The sequence below is a fragment of the Ornithorhynchus anatinus genome, chromosome 17, assembly GCF_004115215.2.
Source record: "Ornithorhynchus anatinus isolate Pmale09 chromosome 17, mOrnAna1.pri.v4, whole genome shotgun sequence".
NCBI lineage: Eukaryota > Metazoa > Chordata > Mammalia > Monotremata > Ornithorhynchidae > Ornithorhynchus > Ornithorhynchus anatinus.
Genome location: NC_041744.1, coordinates 28,340,255 through 28,356,733, shown reverse-complemented (window position 1 = coordinate 28,356,733; position 16,479 = coordinate 28,340,255). Strand labels below are relative to the sequence as shown.

General features: G+C 39.7%; 1 protein-coding gene across 5 annotated transcripts in view; it reads right to left on the bottom strand.

The window, feature by feature from the left end:
- Positions 1-16,479, bottom strand: part of CADM2 (cell adhesion molecule 2) — a 779,394-nt gene that overhangs the window by 87,933 nt on the left and 674,982 nt on the right. For all 5 annotated transcript variants that reach the window (XM_029082119.2, XM_029082121.2, XM_029082116.2 and 2 more), the window contains one exon: positions 1,917-2,007. In XM_029082119.2, the coding sequence (XP_028937952.1) occupies positions 1,917-2,007 (91 nt within the window). The remainder of the gene's footprint in view (positions 1-1,916; positions 2,008-16,479) is intronic.

Below are 16,479 nucleotides of genomic sequence, written 5' to 3'. Positions count from 1 at the left end.
TGGAACAAACTCTCAATGTGAATATAGACAGTCGGCTTTAGCCCTTACAGGTAGATCATATTTTAATCCAAAGAGACAGGCAAGCAGGCCTCAAACTATGTCCCCATGATACCTGGTCTTGTTGGCAAATATGATTGATCACCTCTTTTCCTACTCCCTCCAGTTAGGGCTAGGTGGGATTTGGAAACCAGCATAGCCTACAGGAAAGAGATTGTGCCTGGGAGCCAGAGGACTTCAATTCTAAACCCGAATCTGCCACTTTCCTGCTGTGTGATCTTGGGGAAGTCACTTCATTTCTTTGTGCCTCAGTTTCCTCATCTGTAAAATGGTTAAATCCCACTCCTTCCTATTTAGATTGCGAGGCCCATGTGGGACCAGGATTGAGTCCAACTTGATTTTCTTGTATCTACTTAGTACACTGCCTGGCATACAGTGAGCACTTAACAAGTACCATTAAAGTAACGAAGAGGCAACACTTGCAAACTGGAGGCCCAGTGCCCTGAGGAAGAGCCACCTATCTGGACTTTTCTCTCATCCTTAAAGCAATGGCAGGATTGAGAAAGGTAGACCAGCGTTATTTTTGCAAATGCCTTTTCATCATGACCTAAGGACTTTTACTCTTTTACTGTTGTTTCTCCTGTTCCTCTCTGCTTCTTGCACATGGTCCCTCTCTGATACTGCTTATTCATGGTGATTTACGACAGGTGGATTATACCAGTTAAACTCCTCTCATTGTCTGAGCTAGGTGAATGTGGAATGGACCTACCTAGTATATGGGACTCTTGTTGGGAGGCATCTCACAAAACACATGTGAAGGTGATGGAGCCTTGCAAGGAAGAGGAGGTTTGCAGGAGCAAGGCCACAGCAATATGTTTCCATCAAAATTAATGGTTAATATAATTAGATCTCTAACTTAGGGTGAAATAGTGAAGAAACAAATTATTCCTAATTCTACTGTAAAGGAGCTATGCTCAGAATTTCTTTTACAATCTGGAAATACCAGAAGGGTGTGTTTAGTTGCTTGGGATAATCCAGACTTGAGCTAAGAAGGATGAAATAAGGAAGAAAAACATTCCGGATGAATATATTTGTGAGATAAAACAGAGAGAAGAAAATTCCCATTGGGACTGTGCTCTACTTAAACTGAAAAATTGTAAAACTTGATTTTGGAAAAACACAGAAAGAAAACATTGCAAAATATGCTATATATAAATGGATTATTTTAGCATCAAAGCACTATAATAAATGAATTTTAATTGAGGCAGATTTCCATTTCACTTTAAAAACTAATCTAAAATTCAAATCAGTTGATATTTATTTTATAAAATAAATCCAGCCCTAGAAAATGTTCTAAATCGGACTAAAACTCAGATTCTGAAAATTCCAGTATTAACTGTTTATATAAAATATTTCAAAAGAACTACATCAGTTTCTGTGTGACCCCAATTATGATTATGAATATCATTTCATTTCCTGAGCTCATGGGTCTTTCCATCCTCTCTCCTGTTGGAATGTTCATCTTAAAATTAAAAAAAAAACCCAAACTCACTCTCAAAGTTCAGCGTGGGAAATTCTGATATTTGAAATTTGCATTGGAAGTTTAGCTCCAACAATGTGTAGCAATTATCAGTCTGATGATGTAAACAGTGATTTATTAAGCCAATACTCCTTTCAGGTTGAAATATCTTACTGAATAACTTCACAGCTGGAATCCTTCCCAGAACCTTCACTAGATGACAAAGTAAAAGACCAATCTTCCATAGACACATAATGAAGACATGGTTCAAAGGGTTTTCTGTTCTAGAGATCACTTTGCACACCAGGAGAAGAGGAAAACAGTGGATTTCTGCAGTTAAAGGCTGCAATCAAAGCAGACTAGGGAAACGAACAAATATATTACTTGTAAAATCACTTACAGTGGTTTCCCTTTGGATTCGCAAGTCAAAATTATAGACTGTCCTTCGTGTGGTATCGGAATTGAAGGTGTAATCTTAACTGAAGGTGTATCTAGAAAAAAATGAGGGAATTATCAGAATTATTTTTCAGAAATATTAAAATGATATAATTTAATTGCTACAAAACTATTGCAAATTTAGACAGTATTCATTTGTATCCTTATAAGTCAGGGAAGTGCCACTGATATTCCTTATTCAGCTGTGCTTTCCTACAGCTCAGAAATATCTTTATTCCCAAAAGATCCTAAAAATTTGCTTTGTTGGACAAAAATATCTTTGGAGAATCTGAAATTTAAAAAAAAAATACCAAAAATGTTTAGGATGGCTAACAAACAGCCTATATGATTGTTTCTTCTATTTATAGATAGCAGTGAATACTGTTATTAAGGACTGAATGCATTAGTATACATTTGAATAAGAACACAATCATTGTTGCAGTAGTCTGGAACCTGTAATAAGCAGACAACAATGAACTGAAAGATAAACTTACCTTGCATAATACAGGACGTTTCTAACAATGCAGTAGTGTAGCATTTAAAATGTTATTTGTCCTTCTATAAAGGGAGCAAATCATCTTGAACTATCTAAAGCCATGTTTAAATTGGCATTTTGTCAAAAAAAATCATATTCAAGGGAGTTCTTTAATTTTAATACCACCAAATCTTATAGAAAAGACAATAAAGGCAAGTGTAAAACACTTGTGCATATGCACAACTTTTATATTTATTTTATACGATTCATTTATCACCATAAAAAGCAACATCTAGAAGGTTAAAGTAGACATTTCAGGAAAATTAAGGATGATAAGGACTCTAGATGCTGAAAAAAATGATCATTTTGGACTTTTACATTTCCAGTTTTAATTCCTTCTCCTTTTCAAGGAATACAGTGGATTTTTTCAAAAGTGACTCTTTTTTTCTAAAAACTCTGATGGTTCCAGCTGGCAAGGTTTACTGGAGATGAAAGATCACTGGAGCTGTAGTTGTAGTAATGATATTTATTGAACACCCACTGAGTGCAATGCAGTGTTGTAAATTTATCTGGGAACATTTGCTGGAGGAGATGGGATTTGAGGAGGCATCTGAACATTGGGATAGCAGTAGTTGGTATGCTTTGGGGATGAGGAGGTACTGAGTATTATAGACCAGGGTAAAGAATGAGAGTCTAGAGGCAGGAGCATCTAAAATGAAGTACAGTTAGAAAGTGAGCTGGAATGAGTGAGACGACGTTTAAAATGGGAATAATTAGTGGAGAACCTTGAAACTACTCTTTGGATATGGAGGGAAATTGAAAACTAGAGTGTTTTCTGCCTAAGAGAGTTGTGGAGTTGGAGGAAGAGTGGAGAAGAGGGATAAAGAAGGGAGAAGAGGGCAGAGAATGGGCATACTAGAGATGGAGCAGGTCAAAAAATAAATTCATTCACAGCCATAAGGATTCTCAATCTGTCACTGAACATGCCCCTAATCAATGTTAGAGTGCTAGGAACAACTGAGAAAGAAATTCAGAACCCCTAGAAGTAAAGCATCAGGGCAGTAGCCTACACTCAGCTTTGTTGATTATGCATCCATAGACTCTGTAAACCTAACCAAAACACTTTCATTAATATCCAGTCATTTCAGTACTGTTTTTTCTAATATATCTAGTTATCCTAAGTACTTGAAGAAGATACTGGTACTGATGAAATTAACCCACAGATCCAGCTGCACTGTGAACATACAAAAACTAGTGAGTTTTTGTAACGGACCCTTTTTGTGCTGTCATGTTTGTGGTTTGTAGATTTTGGTGCTATTTTGACTTTCTTTGTCTCTTTATTTCAAGTTATGTGAATAGATTAACAAACTCTATAATGATCCTCTAAATTTGGTTGTTATGATCTGGTCATGCTCCCAGTCTATCCTTTTTGCTTTTTTCTGAAAAATGACACTCTTAAAATATAACACAGTAGCTTTATCTGTTAACAAACAGAAATCATGAGTGAATTAAATTAGGTAATATAATGTGAGAGATTATAATATTTAAGAGTAATATTTTAGTGTAAAAAATTGCTTGACAGATCTTTTAATTTTTTCCCAGACAATTTTTCAATAAATAATACTCTTCAATAATAATACTAATACCTGTGGTATTTGTTGAGATTACTATGTGTCAAAGCCTGTATTAAGAAGCTTTGGGGTAGATTCAAGATAATCAGTTCCCACAAGGGGTTCACTGCCTAACTAGAAGGGACAAAGGTATTGAATCCCAGTTTCGCAAGTGAAGAAACAGAGGCATAGATAAGTTAAGTCTTGCCTATGGTCACACAAGTGGTGGAGCTAGGCTTAGAACCCAGGACCTTTGACTCGCAGGACCATGCTCTTTCCCACTAAGTCACAATGCTTCTCAATGTATTAATATTACTGAAGTTATTTTTAATAACATTACCAGTGATTACAGAAAATAGTAGAGATATCAATTCATGAGAAAGATGTGACCCAAATAATTGGAGGACAGGCTCAATAATAATATGCATAAAATTAAAAAGTAGGTTTCTTATAGGTTTGAGGTGCAGACCTAAAATATCTAATTTCCAAAGCAGCAGTTTCATTTCTAAAGCACTGAGGACTTCCATCTTATGGAAAATAAAATGAGAATATACTACAGAAGCCTAAAACAATGACTTCAGGAAAATGCTCCTTTACTCAATTAGTGGTCCAGCTATATATATATATATATTTAGTGATGCTTATAAGGGCACTAGCAGAGTGCATGGTAGGATGACAAAGTGAGTCTTAATGAAGGTTGTGCAGTCAAACGTGGAGAATTTTGCAAATCTTAAAACGAGATTAGAAACATTTTCCCCACTGATCTAGGGGCACTGAGCCCTATATTAGATACTTATTTTGTACATTTTTATTTGGCCTTTAAGCACAAAACCATTATTAATTTATCAGAACACTCACAGATTACCTTTTAACCTTAATTTATAGTTCATCTTAATTTAATTATGAATGCCTGTAGCTTTCATTCATATATTCATAAAAATGAATTTTTCTTGAGTAGATTAAATAACTGTTTCATGCTGTATAAAAATGATAATTTATTTCATGAGACATGTCTGTAAACTAGCTCTCTCTCAACAGCTAAATTTGGCAAGGTAGGTTACTCAAAGCAAAATTAATTCAAAACCTCATAAAGCTCTAGTTCTATCAAAGGCTACATACCTCATCAAGATGTTCCCACTTCAGATTTAACACAGAAGCAAAATACGTGTAGAAAGGCTACCCCAAATCAAAGCAGAAATCATTTTTGAAGCAATGTTGAGAGACAGAGAAAGAGGACAACTAATAAAGTTAACCAAATACCAAGTGACAGTCCACATGGCTTGTCCCAACAGTGGCATTCATTCAGTCATTCAAATGCATTTATTGAGCTCTTACTCTATGCAGAGCACTGTACTAAGAGCTTGGAAAGTACAAGGGTGAGTCCCATGGAGTTATAGAGTTACCTCTACTCACACATTTTCCACTTGCCTATGTTCAAGGACCTAATAATCTAATAGTCAATGCACACAATATTTATTCTAAAACACAAGGTGAATGGGGAAAAGGTCCAAAGAACCATATCTTAGGGATTGACTGATTTTTTAAAAATCAAGAAACTGATCTTTATTGTGCCTTTGTTGAATAATAATAATAATTATGGTATTTAAGTGCTTACTCTGTGCTAAGCACTGTTCTAAGTGCTGGGGTAGATATAAGGTAATCAGGTTGCCCCATATGGGGCTCACTGTCTTAATCCCCATTTTACAGATGAGTTAATAGAGGCACAGAGAAGTTAAGTGGCTTCTCCAAGGTCACACAGCAGAAAAGTGGCAGAGCCAGGATTAGAACCCACGATCTCTGACTTCCAAGCCTGTGCTCTTTCCACTAAGCCACGCTGCTTTTCACTAATGCCTCCAGTATGAAGAGCTGTAGAAAAAATAAACATGTTTATATCTTTTAGAATCATGAGGCTATTGTTTGGAGGAGTCTAGAGCAAACTGGTAGGATATTAATGTTCTATGACGATTGCTGTGTCAAAAAAGGATACAGAGCCCTCAGGTTGGAATAGTCATGGAGACTGCTGGTTTTTTTAAAAAAATGTTATCTATTAAGCACTTACTATGTGTCAAGCAATGTTGTAAGTACAGTAGTAGATTGCAAGTTCATCAGGTGGGATGCAGTCAAGTTGGAGGATAAACAGTTATTTCACAGTTGAGGAAACTGAGTCACAGAGAAGTTAAATAACTTGCACAGGGCAGGCAAGTGTCAGAGGCAGGATTAGCACCCAGGTCCTCGTCCTTCTGACTTCCAGGCCCATACTCTAGCCACTAGGCCACGCTGCATATTTCTATACTTCTATTTTGGCCCCCACTTGCATCTTCTGAATTCTATTATTACAAAGTGGAAACTATTTAGTCCTCTCAGGCTTATATGAAATAGGAATACACATTTTATTAACTTCTTAATTGTCATCCTCAGTACTCCTACATCTATATCACTTGATTAGGACTTTACAATTCTTAGTACAGTGCATTGTACCAAGTGGATGCTCAATAAATTCTGCCACCAGCAATCAATCAGATTTATCCTAATATTCATTCCTCTTGAGTTCTGCAATATATTTATCTTATTTCTAGGTTTCCGTTATTCACGTTTCCACTGGACAAAATTCCGTAGTCTTTAAATTCATTTGCCTATTCTGATTTTATGAAGAAAACTATTTTTTCCTATTTGTGCATCATCCTCACTTTTTAAAATTTCAAAACTCCTCATTAAGTATGCATTGTTTTCCATATTTCTTAGCCATATTTATTTCAGCACTTACTAAACTTGGTTAAACAGATATTTTACAAAATGAGGTTGTGTTGATTTATAAATCTTGTGGTCTCTCATTTTAGAGATATGGCATGTCAATCTAAATCTTGAGTTCAGATGCCAGATTATTACAAGAATTAATGATATTTCTGGAAGACAGAACTATGCAAAGGTCTATTCAGTATTCACAGTGTTGACAGTTTCAATACTGGAAAGCTATTACTAAGCGAGAGACACTAAGAAGGCCACTTGTCAAATTTCAACACCAGATAGAGGATTTTTGACATTTCTGAAGGCCCAAAGCTTTTTTAAATTCAGATCTTCACCTTCCAAAGCACAAAAGAGAAAACCAAAACCCATCATGTTTCTAAACATTTCCAAAATGTTTTTGTCCTTGAGGATATTTTTAGAAATGCAGCATGAAGTAAATCTGTCATGATAACACAATAAGCAACAAATGAACAATTACATGAAGACACTGCTCTAAAGAACCATTCTATGCTTTAAGATATTTGTCAGGAATTGGCCTAAGCCTTATTCTCATTTATTTTACTTAAGTCTTCACAAGGAAGCATAGAAAATTTAGTGGAGAATTTATCGATACACTAGAATGAAATGCCATTTCGTTAAACAAGGCATACTAATCTCATTTCTTGTTTCAACCTTTGAATTAACCATTGAAGTTGCTCATTTATTTGTACTAGCACTAACCTTTCAAATTGCTGGCTTATAATTTTCTTAAAACTTTTTTTAAAAACTTCAAATATTGTAGTGAACACTTTTTTTATATATCAGGAGTTCAGTGTTTAATTTCTTTTATTTGATTTAATCAACATTTAAGTGTTAAAAATTTTTTTGGATGTCTGTATTATTTTTTTAAAGTATTAAGCATTTACTTTGTGCCAGGCACTTTACTAAGTGCTGGGTAGATACAAGCTAATCAGGTGGGACGGGGCAGGGATAAATCCCTGTCCCACCTGGGGCTCACAGTGTTAAACCCCATTTTACAAGTGTGACTGTGGGCAAGTCACTTAACTTCTCTGTGCCTCAGTTCCCTCATCTGTAAAATGGGGATTAAGACTGTGAGCCCCACGTGGGACATCCTGATTCCCCTGTGTTTACCCCAGCGCTTAGAACAGTGTTCTGCACATAGTAAGTGCTTAACAAATACCAACATTATTATTATTATTAAATGAGGTACCTGAAATCTGACCAAGGTCGCACAGCAGACAAGTGGCAGAAATGGGATTAGGACCCGGGTCCTTCTAACAGGCCTCCACTCTTTCCACTATCCTCTAGGCCATGCTGCTTCTATACTGATTAATAGATATCCCTTGAAACAAATAAAATTTGTTTCAAAACCTACTGCCCATTGAAACTAAGGAACGCATACACATCTAGAAAGAGTTGCTATGACACTGTATCATTTTACAGTAATCTGTGGCTGGGATATTCATTGCAAACTTCTGGGCTTACATACAGTTTTGAGAATTAAGAATTGAAATCCGTATTTTCATCTGGGCTGCAGAAGCTCCCTGTTTCTACTGTTGTAGATTTTGAAAACCAAAGACGCCACCTCTTAAAAACTCTGCTACTTTGGTTACTGTAGGACGTCAGAAGACACAAGAGGAGAGTGAGGGCATTCAGTAAATATCCACAATTACAGCAGGAGAGAAAGGACCTATTCTAGGAAAAGCAGAATGGAGGAGGTGATAATTTTAGGGAACTGTCTTGCTCTTGACACCACAAAACCTGTGTTCAGATACCCTAGTTGCCCTGCCTAGCCTCTCTCCAAGTCACATAAATAGGGCTCATAATTTTATTATTTTAAGGCCATATTTTGAGGAAGAAAGAAAAGTAAGCCCAGGAAAATGAATAAAAATAATTCAAATGAGAATAAGGAGACAATACTTGTTTTTTAAAGCTGTAGATAATTACTTCAATTATCTGTGTTTGTTTTCTAATCTCCCCATTTTAACACCATTGATAAATAGCTCCTATTGTAACTTTTTCCATCATTAAAGGAATAGATACATTTCACTGCCTAAGTGGAAAAATCTCCTGACTAAAGGTGCATTCATATAATTTTAATCAGTATTTTTGTTCATTTAGATCATATTATAAAAGAAAAGCAGATTATGTTTCTTCATTCACCTATGAAGTCAGGGCCCCAAGAAGTAAAATATATGCAAATAATATTGGTAATATGTCAAATAGTAAAGGAATTACAGTATCTTTTAAACCACTATCCATGGTGTAACATAGAGTAGAAACTCTTAAAAATATAAATGGTAAAAGAGAAAGGTAAAAAGAAAGAAAATTGTTGTGGTTAAAAAGTTGTTACTGGGGAATTAGGATAATCTCAATAAATTGCTTGGAAGCTGTGGTTTTGTACCACTAATAATAAAAATAATAATATTAAATTTTTACCATTTGTCAAGCACTGTCCTAAGCACTGGGGTAGATGGGGGTAGATTCTCCACAGTCTCGCCACTGTCCTCCTTGTTCACTTTTTTCCAGCCTCCTTTTGAGCAAATCCTCCTTAACTGACAGACTATACCTCTCTAGCTCTGATGACAGGGAAGTTCTACAGTTTTGAGGACAAGGAATCAGAGAAACAGCTAAAATAGAAAGATTTTTTTTTTAAATGTGTGATACCTCCTCACTCTGTCTGCAACCTCTAATCATAGGCAGAGAGCCTTGTTCTTGGTCTAGGGGAAACAACATTGTTTGAAGAATTAGGAGATCTGGATTGTAGATTCATTTCTGCCTGTAGCTGGCAAATGTGGCTGCAGATTGCATATGCACTTTGCAACATGTCTAGTACACCCTCACCCCCCCGCCAACCCCACCCCTCCCCACCACACACACACATTCATTCATTCATTCATTCAATAGTATTTATTGAGCTCTTACTATGTGCAGAGCACTGTACTAAGCGCTTGGGATGAACAAGTGGGCAACAGATAGAGACAGTCCCTGCCGTTTGACGGGCTTACAGTCTAATCGGGGGAGACGGACAGACAAGAACAATGGCACTAAACAGCGTCAAGGGGAAGAACATCTCGTAAAAACAATGGCAACTAAATAGAATCAAGGCGATGTACAATTCATTAACAAAATAAATAGTGTAACGAAAATATATACAGTTGAGCGGACAAGTACAGTGCTGTGGGGATGGGAAGGGAGAGGGGGAGGAGCAGAGGGAAAAGGGGAAAATGAGGCTTTAGCTGCGGAGACGTAAAGGGGGGATGGCAGAGGGAGTAGAGGGGGAAGAGGAGCTCAGTCTGGGAACGCCTCTTGGAGGAGGTGATTTTTAAGTAAGGTTTTGAAGAGGGAAAGAGAATCAGTTTGGCGGAGGTGAGGAGGGAGGGCGTTCCAGGACCGCGGGAGGACGTAACCCAGGGATCGACGGCGGGATAGGCGAGACCGAGGGACGGTGAGGAGGTGGGCGGCAGAGGAGCGGAGCGTGCGGGGTGGGCGGTAGAAAGAGAGAAGGGAGGAGAGGTAGGAAGGGGCAAGGTGATGGAGAGCCTTGAAGCCTAGAGTGAGGAGTTTTTGTTTGGAGCGGAGGTCGATAGGCAACCACTGGAGTTGTTTAAGAAGGGGAGTGACATGCCCAGATCGTTTCTGCAGGAAGATGAGCCGGGCAGCGGAGTGAAGAATAGACCGGAGCGGGGCGAGAGAGGAGGAAGGGAGGTCAGAGAGAAGGCTGACACAGTAGTCTAGCCGGGATATAACGAGAGCCCGTAATAGTAAGGTAGCCGTTTGGGTGGAGAGGAAAGGGCGGATCTTGGCGATATTGTAGAGGTGAAACCGGCAGGTCTTGGTAACGGATAGGATGTGTGGCGTGAACGAGAGGGACGAGTCAAGGATGACACCGAGATTGCGGGCCTGAGAGACGGGAAGGATGGTCGTGCCATCGACGGTGATAGAGAAGTCTGGGAGAGGACCGGGTTTGGGAGGGAAGATGAGGAGCTCAGTCTTGCTCATGTTGAGTTTTAGGTGGCAGGCCGACATCCAGGTGGAGATGTCCCGGAGGCAGGAGGAGATGCAAGCCTGAAGGGAGGGGGAGAGGACAGGGGCAGAGATGTAGATCTGCGTGTCATCTGTGTAGAGATGGTAGTCAAAGCCGTGAGAGCGGATGAGTTCACCGAGGGAGTGAGTGTAAATGGAGAACAGAAGAGGGCCAAGAACTGACCCTTGAGGAACTCCAACAGTTAAAGGATGGGAGGGGGAGGAGGCTCCAGCATAGGAGACCGAGAATGATCGGCCAGAGAGGTAAGAGGAGAACCAGGAGAGGACAGAGTCCGTGAAGCCAAGGTGAGATAAGGTATGGAGGAGGAGGGGATGGTCGACAGTGTCAAAGGCAGCAGAGAGGTCAAGGAGGATCAGAATGGAGTAGGAGCCATTGGATTTGGCAAGAAGGAGGTCATGGGTGACCTTAGAGAGAGCAGTCTCGGTAGAGTGGAGGGGACGGAAGCCAGATTGGAGGGGGTCTAGGAGAGAATGGGAGTTAAGGAATTCTAGGCATCGATTGTAGACGACTCGTTCTAGGATTTTGGAAAGGAAGGGTAGTAGGGAGATAGGACGATAACTGGAGGGGGAAGTGGGGTCAAGAGCGGGTTTTTTTAGGATGGGGGAGACGTGGGCATGTTTGAAGGCAGAGGGGAAGGAGCCCTTGGAGATTGAGTGGTTAAAAATAGAAGTTAAGGAAGGGAGGAGGGCAGGGGCGATGGTTTTAAGAAGGTGAGAGGGAATGGGGTCCGAGGCGCAGGTGGAGGGGGTGGCACTTGCGAGGAGGGAGGAGATCTCCTCTGAGGATACTGCAGGGAAGGATGGGAAAGTAGGGGAGGGGGTTGTTGGGGGGGGGGGGGAGAGGAGGAGGGGTGACTTTGGGGAGCTCAGACCTGATCGTGTTGATTTTCGTGAGGAAATAGGTGGCCAGATCATTGGGGGTGAGAGATGGGGGAGGGGGAGGAACAGGGGGCCTAAGGAGAGAGTTAAAGGTCCGGAACAATCGGCGGGGGTGACGGGCATGGGTGTCGATGAGGGAGGAGAAGAAGCTTTGCCTGGCGGAGGAGAGGGCAGAGTTAAGGCAGGAAAGGATAAATTTGAAGTGTGTGAGGTCGGCTTGGTGCTTGGACTTTCGCCAGCAGCGCTCAGCAGCTCGAGCATAGGAGCGTAGGAGGCGGACGGAGGAGGTGATCCAGGGCTGTGGGTTAGTGGAGCGAGAGCAGCACACACACACACGTATTTAATCACTCGCTCCACTCTGTGCCCCAGCAAGGACCAGAGTGGCAGGGATGAGAGAATGAAAGTGGCACTATGCAAGCCATTTGCACAGTAATCAATTTTCAGTCATGAAGTCTCAAGACTTCACTCAAGACTCACCCATTGTGCCTGATGGGAGATTTCATAATCTATTCAATACCTGTCATTCTTCCTTGTCTTCCTTGTCCATGTGGGACAAGGATTATGTCAGTGTGGTTAACTTGTATCTACCCCAGTGCATGGAATGGTGCATGACACTATCATTATCATTATTATCATCATCATCATTTCCATCACCTAATCCCAACTGCAAATTGGAGATTCCAGGCTGGTATGATGAATTAGGGGTTCTAGGTGATAATCCAGAGGCTAAAGGACACTGCAAAAATGATTTGCATCAGAGACATGTCCTGACATACTGGTTCCTGGGGGTGGAGTTAATTAAAGTGTGTGCATCATTAATGTCTGCAGGACACATTTCTCCCTCTGCAAACCCTGGATCCTGTCCCTATTGTTTAAAGAGCTTGTGGGCCAATAATGAGCCCAAGTTCCCAGAGGGAGAATAGGTTGACAGAGATGCTATCTTCTCATAGATTTAAAAAATCTACCATTTTAATTTGCCTCCTTTATGAAAAACCTAATCATATTAAAATGACTTGGAAACAATTTGCCAAAGTGATAAAAGCCTAGAGCTCATTTTTCAATAGATCAGCCCCACAGGGTAGGAATTTCACTGGACAACTCGATTCAGAGAATAATTGGCATGACTTTTTTCTATCCCACAAAGAACTTGGTGGTTTGGCCCCAATCAGTGGTTTTATGATTATTTTGTGAAAGGGAGGCCCAAAATCAATTTAGTCTACTCCTCTAAAGAACAATCTTCTTCTTAGTCACTGAGTGATATAACATTAATGACCAGGAATGTTAGATTTGAATTTTCAAAGCTCCTTTGATATGGATAAGTAGATACTGCCACCTTCACTTGTTCTTCCCAAACTACTCAGGCCACTCCTACCCTGTTTTTTTAATTGGTTTCTCTTATTCTATCAGAAACATTAATCTTAAGTGTCCTAAATAACCCATTCCAGGATCTCTTCTTCTGCTCAACCAGCTACAGGAACTCAGCAGTTCAACCAAGAGTACAAATTGGCTCTTGGAGGAAGCCCTGCTGCTAGATTCCCCTACCTGGCAGCTGATGTATGCCATCCAGAAGGCAGTCCCACTCTTCTGAATCCCAGTTTAGATCTGGGATACCATCAACCTTCCCATAACTTCATTCCCTCCACTTTTCTTAGCCCGACATCTCTCGCTAAGCCTTAACCCTTGCAATAATTTGTTTTTATCATTCTCCACATTCCTATATATTGATTTATAGTCTATCCAGTATGCACCAGCTCTCCCAACGTAAGATGACAAGAAGAGAGACATTTAATGCAGTGTGCCCTTGAATAATAGAAATGCAGTCTTAGTGACTCCAATTTTCATTTCAGCATTTAACTTGCTTTTGTTGTGGAGGTTTTCTATGCCCAGCCCAATTTCTTTTCATTTGTCATTGGATCTGTTTCCGTTTGTGTGGCTGCATGTAAATATACAGATATCAGTACAATAGAAATGTATTTAAACTTTATAGCCCATAGCACAGAAAATTAACTATTACTCTTGCTACTAGTACAGGGAGGTAGCATGGTCTGATAGGCAGTACCCAGGGGCAATATCTCTTCATTCTTCAGTTTCCCTAACTGTAAAATGAGAATGATGTCACCTGTCTCTCCCTACATCATAGGGTGTTGAGGGGACAAAATGAATAATGTAAAAAAAAATGCTCTGGAAAATAAAAGCTCTGATCAAATTCAAAAGTTCATTCTTATTAAAGCATTATTACTAGGTAGTGTTCCCCTTTTAGCTACCTACTTCAGGAAGGAGGCTGAGGTGCGGAGGTTGGGTAGGAAGCTGTGACACACCTCTGCTAGCGTTTTCAGTGACCGATTCAAATCCCTGAAAGGCATGGGTTGCACTTTACCTGCTGAGAGCATAAATGCATGTGAGACTGCCTTATCTTCAATGTGACCTGTGACTACAAACAAGACAGCTCACCTGTACGTGGCACAGGTTTTGCCATTACAGACAAAATCTATTTTGAAATATTTTTGACACTTGCATGGAAGATGTTAGACAAAAAATAAATTGTATTGGATTATATTTCACTTGTAAACCAGATTTGAACATGAGCTGCCAGATGGAAAAGGTTAGAGTTGAATATTAGCTGTTTGAACCAGGCAGTCCTTTTGAAAGTTAAAAGTTTTGCAGCAATTGAACCCACAAGTTTTTTGCATTATTTTGCATTTAAATTGAGATTTCTTATTTTCATCCATCATTAACCTAATTGATCTCATTTAAACATGCAAATTGTGCTGCTGCAATTTTGTATTCACTGTTACTCTTTACTGTTCATATTCAACACCACTTAGGTTTCAATTGCTTAAAGTCTATTCTGTCAAAAGTTTCAACAAGAAACTTTATTTTATCTTGGAACTAAGCATTTAGATAGATCATTTCCATTCCAAAATTGAGTCATAAATGCAAAATAAGCATATATTAATCTTTCCATACCATTTATATAGCCTTCTGTCTCTGCAGGCGAAGTCTTTCCAAATAATATTCCCATCATGATTGACTTTAATTGTTTTAAAATTTTTAATTTAATTTCATGGTACTTAAACCTTTCTCCAAAAGAACCATTAAACTAAAACATTTCATAATTCATCTTATTTTTCTCTATTTTTGATGACATTTGATTTATATAATTGCCGCTATGCCAATGGTGGAATACTCTTGAGTTATGCTTGTTTTCATTCCTGTGTTTTCTAACCAAATCTTGTTCAGTGCAGATATATTATTCCTGCAAAGAATTAAGCACCAAAGACCCATATCAAGTATTCCACTGAAAATACAAAATCAGAGAAGTAAAATGCTATTTTGCTTTCTAGGTAATTGTTCAGGCAAGGACAGTATTTCTTATCTGTTTATAGAAACCTCCCCATCCCATTTTTCAGTACTACCTTCCTCCCGGACTGACCTGTGGATGTCACTCTTACAGCCTCCTGTAGTTTGCAACTCAAAGAGTACATCTGGTCAACAAAATACTTCCTTAGCTCTGCAGTCACTAGTTGAATCTACCATTGCATTTGAGAGAGATTTTCAATAGGTCATAATGAAATGAGCACCATTTCCCATGCTTTACAGACCGGACTAGTCATTTAGCATCTGCCAAAGGATGCGACAGGGGGAACAGTTGGGGTGGATACCTGTGGGAGTCCAATCTTTCTGGGGAGAGGCAGTCCTCCAAAGGGCTCAGAAGGGTCATCTGGACTTCAGGCACCAAGAGATTTGCCTCACTCCAGTTCTCTTGGGATCCTACCCCTGCTATAGAGGGGTGTGGGATGTTCTCACCAAGTATCCTGGAAGATTTCCTTGGCATGGTTCTCTAATTTCTCACCTCCCTCACCCTGTCCTGGGGATTAAAGTAGCAAACCCCATGAACAAGAAGCATGGAAGAAGCTAAGGGGCTCTTAGAGGTGGAGGCTGCTACAGGCTAGATATCAGGGTGCATGGGCAGTGGGGGCTAAGAAATGCAATCTTGCTATGGGGTCAGGAGTATTCCAGGCACCTTCACCTTCTTGACTTCTGGTAGTATAAGTAGCTTATTTGAACCTATCCTTACACCTTTTGACGTGTCACTATCTAAATATGAGAGGATGGGGCCGGGGGGGAGAAGTGAAGAGGACAGAGTGTGAGAGGGAGCGAGTGGAACAGATTCCCCACCCCATTTTCAGGTTTTTCCTAATTTCTGGAGATATCTCATATTCCTTTCAGGTTGCTAAACTCTCCATTTTACAAGAATCTGTTAAGATGTTTTAGTGAACAGCTGAAGATAGTTCTTTAATGTTTCTGGGGCAAGAGAGGGTGTAAGCGGTGGAAGGGTCTGAGAGTCCGGCTGTTCAGCCTGGTCCCAAAAGAAAAAGTACACAGACTCTCTCTGAGGTTCAGGAAACAACTAAACAACTCACTGAGAGGTGAGCATCCTTTTCCAGATAGGATTAAAATCTGCTTGTTTTTCTGTGGCTGGGGTAAATGGTCCCCTTGACACTTGAGATTTGCTGCATTAGGAAGGACGTTTACTAATACCACCAACTGTATTTATTAAGATCCCATATGTCCATGATACTGAACTAGATTTTGTAGAAAACAAGGTGTAACGAGGTGGGTCCCTTCCTTGAAGTTACTTCACATACTAAACCATCTGGCCCAATCATAAGGCTAACATTCTTTAATAAATTGTGATGAATAGATCTTTCACCTGAGAAGTGGTGAACTAATGAGACCACTGCCCAACTAATAATGCTAAGTATGTAATT